This window comes from Clarias gariepinus, chromosome 27, assembly GCF_024256425.1.
Source record: "Clarias gariepinus isolate MV-2021 ecotype Netherlands chromosome 27, CGAR_prim_01v2, whole genome shotgun sequence".
Classification (NCBI taxonomy): domain Eukaryota; kingdom Metazoa; phylum Chordata; class Actinopteri; order Siluriformes; family Clariidae; genus Clarias; species Clarias gariepinus.
Genome location: NC_071126.1, coordinates 10,664,208 through 10,669,968, shown reverse-complemented (window position 1 = coordinate 10,669,968; position 5,761 = coordinate 10,664,208). Strand labels below are relative to the sequence as shown.

The following is a 5,761-nucleotide window of genomic DNA, read 5'->3' as shown; positions in this document are numbered from 1 at the left end:
ATAAAGCCCACAGCGCCTGTAACTCATGTGTGTTACACTAAAAGCATTCCCCGATTTCCAAAGGTTCCACCCAGGGACTGCACGCGACGATGATGTCAAGATTTTATGATTACTTTAATTGTTTTTTAATAATAATAATAATAATAATAATAGTGTTGTTCTTAGATCTGTATTGCCATATGCAAATGTCTTGAACAATGCAATTCTTAGTTCAGGTTGTCCCACGGATGCTACAGCAGATTTCAAATAAAAATGAAGGCATTATATATATTGAATTATATATATATATATATAGAGAGAGAGAGTTTTTAAAGAAAAAAACAACAACAAAACAAAACACGTGTTCATTAACCCTTCATGGCACGAATATAATATTCAGTTGCTACGTATTATTAATAACTAGCTTAAGTATAAGTCGTTGACGGAAAAATAGTTTGTAGAAAAACACTATGTTCAAATATTAAAGCTGAAAATAAGCTGATCAGCTTTAATGTAGTCAGTGATGTTATTGTTTCAGGTTGAAGCCCACGTATATGTTTGCCTTTCTTTCTGTACAGCAAAAATCCCTAGGTAATTTATCAGTACACAAAAACACTATTTTATACGCCTTGTTTAAGCTAAGCTTCGGGGATCGGAGAGTGAATCACAGATGAGAACTTGATAAAAAAGATCGAATAAATATTAAGCTTTGTCTTAAAACGATTTAAAACGACTTAAAACTCACGTATGTCACTTCAGCACTGTTATTAACTAATCCCAGTAAAAAAAAAAAAAATCAGTTTAGCGTCTTTAATTAATATCTATGGTACAGGTGTTTGTTTACATTGAGCTAGTAGTTTATTCGTACCTTATTTTAAAGTAGATTATTAAATCCAGGTCATTACGTTTCATAATACCGCTTTTACTCAACATTTTGATTTAATTTAGGTGCAGGTTAACCTTCAGACAGATATCCTGCACTGCAAGTACTGCAAAAGTGTAAGGACAAATTAACAACATTAACAACTAAAGACCTAATTAGCAGTTAACAGGGAATTTCTGGCATAAATCTGGCACATAACTGCTCATAACCTCACTTCTGCTCAACATTTTGATTTAATTTATGGCACAGGTTTAACTTCAGATAAACATCAAAGTACTAAAAACGGTTTGTTAAATTCTAATGAATGCAATTAATTATGTTTATCAATGATCTGTTTAATGTGTCTGATATTTAAATAATTTGTATAACCTAACAGACTTCCTCTAAACTACAGCTGCATCCAAAATAATGTTTACACTTTCTGCAAAACCTTCCATGTCTCTGATCACCATTTATGTCAAGAAAAAAACCTTAAAATGAAATTTAAAGTGTCCAAATCTCTTTCTCTTGTTCTAATTCCAGGTTACCCACCGGTTATTCAAGATGAAGTACAAAGAGGATTATTTATCTGCCATCAGCTCCCATTAGACCATCACCGGAAAAAGATGGTTGAACAACTTCACAACTCCACAGCGAGTGGAAACACATCACCTGTCCCCTCAGGTCCATATAATCTTTGGGAAGTCATCATTGTTGCTACTGTGTCTGCTGTTGCGAGCCTAATCACTATAGTGGGAAACGTTTTGGTGTTGCTTTCTTTCAAAGTGAACAGCCAACTGAAGACAGTGAACAACTATTATTTACTAAGTTTGGCTTTTGCAGACCTAATAATTGGAGTGTTCTCTATGAACCTGTACACTACGTATATTCTGATGGGATACTGGTCTCTGGGAAACTTAGCATGCGATCTGTGGTTAGCTTTGGACTATGTGGCAAGTAATGCATCAGTAATGAACTTGTTGGTGATCAGCTTTGATAGGTATTTCTCCATTACTAGGCCACTTACCTACAGGGCAAAACGAACACCAAAGCGTGCTGGCATTATGATTGGCTTGGCATGGCTTATATCCTTGATCCTATGGGCCCCTCCTATTTTAGGCTGGCAGTATTTTGTGGGAGAAAGAACAGTTCCTCCAGACCAGTGCCAGATTCAGTTCTTCTCAGAACCTGTGATTACATTTGGAACAGCCATAGCAGCGTTTTACATTCCTGTCTCCATTATGACTATTTTATACTGCAGAATCTACAAGGAGACTGAAAAGCGTACAAAAGATTTGGCTGAGCTGCAAGGGATCACGTCTGCAGATAGCCACGACAACCCAAAAACCCCAAAACAACGATCCTGTTTTGCTTTCAACACTGACCGGAACAGACCTCACGGCTCATGGTCTTCATCAAACCAGAGTAACGTGGCTAAGACTACAGCTCAGTCTGAGGACATGTTGGTGAAATCGGATCAGGCTACTGCTCTCAATAGTTATACATCGTCTGAGGATGAGGAGCATCCTGTTTTGGAAGCACCATCTCAAGATTCTTACAAAAATCAGGATAAGCCAATGAACTGTTATAAAGAAAGCCACTTTCTTACTAAGTCCACCAAGTACTTATCACAGAAGAATAAGAATTGCATCTCGTACAAGTTCAAGCCAGTCTTGAAGAATATCAGCCCTCAGAAAGCCAATAGTGAACCTGTAACACATCTTTGCCCATCTTCTCAACAGTTAACACTTACATCTGCATCTATTTCAGCACAATCTTTGGATTCCAGCCTCAAAAGTCAAATCACTAAACGGAAGAGAATGGTTCTCATCAAGGAGAAAAAGGCAGCTCAGACACTTAGTGCTATTCTCCTGGCCTTTATTCTTACCTGGACTCCATATAACATCATGGTGCTCATCTCTACCTTCTGCTCTGATTGCATTCCGCTATCCCTCTGGCACTTGGGCTACTGGCTCTGCTATGTTAACAGCACCATAAACCCCATGTGTTATGCCTTATGCAACAAAACCTTCCAGAAGACCTTTCGAATGTTGCTCTGCTGTAAGTGGAAGAACCCAGGAAAGCAGAAACTGCACTGGTGTGGGCAAAATCCACCAGTCGTGAACAAACTAACACAGCAAACAGACTGAGTAATCCATGTATATTTTAGGCTTTGTTTTGGTATTTTGCTTCTTTCTACTAAATAAATTAGAATAAGCAAAATTCTATGCCAACAGAACAAAACAGATCGAAATTGATTTTAAAAATGTCTAGACGTACACTTTATCTCACATTTGCTATATGTACATCATACAGCATATTTTACAATATAATCTTATATTATCATACTTTAATAATGAGAGATTTTATACATTTGCCTATATTTAAGATTGTGATATTATTTCCAGTAAAAATCAAATGCCAGCTATGTAGACATCCTACAATGTGTGTGGTACAGTACAGTTTGCTATCTAGTTTGTAATGTATTGTGTACTGCCTATTGCACTTAGTTAAATTAATGTGTTTTACATTTTCTTTTAAGGGCTGGCTTCACATATTTCTATTATCTCATATTATAATAATTGACAAAAATGCCCAAGATCTGCTTATTTAGCATTCGTGTTAGTTACTCACTCATTCACCACACTGCTGATCCTGTAAAGGGTGGGCAGCCTGGAGCCTATTTCAGGGTACTCATGGCACGAGGCGGGGTACACCCTGGATGTGGTGCTAATCTTTTGCAGGGTGTGTTAGATTACACTGATAAACACCAAAACACCTGTTATAGAGTTTGATGTTCAAGTGTTACAGTAGGCACAGATCTGAACTTAGTGTTATATAATCATGTGACAGCAGCAGAATACATAAAATCATATTTCATGACATTAGAAATCACAGGAGATCCCTAAGTTTCTGAAGTACTTACACCATTCTGTCTAGCACCAAAAACCATGTTATGGTCCATATTAAGTCATGGAGATCACAATTTTGCCAGTTTTGATGTTTGATGTTAACGCTAACATTAAATATAAAGCAAAGAGCTTTACATCAGTCTGGGGAAAATGTATGGCACGGATATTGGTGTCGCATGAGCTATTTGAGTATATCAGAAACTGCTGGTATTCTGAGATTTTTGTGCACAATAGTCACTCAATGTTGTATTTCTGTAAAACAAAAACAACAAAAAAGTTCCAGTTCTGTGGGAAACAAAGACACTTTGATCATGAGCATTGCCAGACTGTTTTGAGCTGAAAGGATGACTATTGTACCTCAAATCACTACTCTTTCCAACCATGATGAGCAGACAATCATTTCAAAATGTGCAGCATGAACTTGGGGATATGCAGCAGAATGGAGCAGCATACAGTTCCACTCCTGTGAGCCGAGAACAGGAATCCGATGTGTAGCGGATACGGGATCACAGAAAGTGGAGGGACGAAGATTTTTTTCATTCTAGTCTTTCCATTACAGTTTTTCTCAACTATCTAGTTTCAGTGGGCTTGTGCTCATTGTACTACATACTTAGTCGTATTTAAAAATCCCAGGAAATTAATACTTTGGAAATACATAAACCAGCTTACCTGAGACCAACACTGATATTATTTTTCGAATAGTGGTGTTTGATCAACTGAGGCTTTTGACCTCTACTGTTGCACGAAATGGTTATATAGCTGTTCCTGTTAAAGTGTCTGATGAATATATTTATCTTAACCAGCAGACCTTTACTGTAGCTAATATAGTTGCAAGCCAAATTTGCCATACACAAGATGAAAAACACCAATTAAACAAGGAGTATATAAGTTATTGAAAAGTAATAACCAGTAACAAAATAGTATTTTGTACTTTCAGACCATAATAGTGAAAACATTATTGAAATTTAATTTACATAAAAACTTGCATTTCTCTTTCTGAATGTGATACAAATATTTTTTATCAACCTGTTGCCTTTAATTCACTAGCCTATATAGAGCTCTTAGTCATCTCTTTAGATTCAAGATTTCAATTTCTTTTAATTCTTCAAAATACTTGTTTGTTGGAGTGTTGTGTTCGTTCATGTCTTAACGTATTGATTTTACAATGTTTTTCAAAAATAAATGATGAAGTAAAATTTTGCCTCGCTTTTTTAATCCACAGACTATAGAGCTGAAAACTCTTGCACTCTTGTGTACAAAAGTTGATGTATAATCATCTTCCTAGATTTTACTTTCACACTGCCTGGCATAGGAAAAAAAAAAAAAAGTTAAAAAGCTTTGATTATAGCATGTATTGTTGTGAGAATGTAATTTGTGAAAATGATTCACAGTGCTCCCAGAACCACAGTGTTATAATTTGATAGCTAGAATAATGTTGTGCCATTAGTTCCAATAATGAACCTGGTCATTCAGTACATTCAGGTTGACAGCTGACCTAATGTTTTGCCAAATAACGTTACTGAGCGTAGACCTGACCATCTGAAGCAACCACAGATCATAACACTGCCTCCAGGGGATTGTACAGTATTCACTAGGGATGATGAGGGCATCACTTTACTTACTTCCCTTTTTACATGATAAAAATCATCAGATTTTTATACAAGGTAAATATAACCTTAAACATATAACTTTTTAATTGTACCATTAATTATTTAACAAACAAACAATAGACTCTAGGCAACGCTAAGTACACCTTCACTGCTTCCAAAGATTAGGAGGGTATTAGCAGCCAGATGCTGCTGATCATTAGCTCTTGATTAACAAACTATCAGCAGGCATGCAGACCTCTACAAAAGCAGAGGTTTTGGCAGTTTGCTGATCTGGAACATTCAAGGGATTTAACACAATGCCAAGAGGGAAAGATATAAGCAATGGTCATAGAGAAGCAATTGTTGCTGCACATCAACCTGGAAAGGGCTATAAAACCATTTCTAACATACTACAGTGA

The 5,761-nt window shown here is 36.4% G+C and overlaps 1 protein-coding gene across 1 annotated transcript; it reads left to right on the top strand.

Annotated features, from left to right (window-relative positions):
* Positions 1-1,467: 1,467 nt before the first annotated feature.
* On the top strand, positions 1,468-2,991 carry chrm5b (cholinergic receptor, muscarinic 5b). The gene has a single exon (XM_053489188.1). It carries the CDS (start codon positions 1,468-1,470, stop codon positions 2,989-2,991), a length of 1,524 nt encoding a protein of 507 aa, XP_053345163.1.
* The last annotated feature ends 2,770 nt before the right edge of the window (positions 2,992-5,761 follow it).

Bases quoted from the DNA above. Each gene is read 5' to 3' on its own strand.
- chrm5b (XM_053489188.1), top strand. From the start codon at position 1,468: ATGGTTGAACAACTTCACAACTCCACAGCGAGTGGAAACACATCACCT.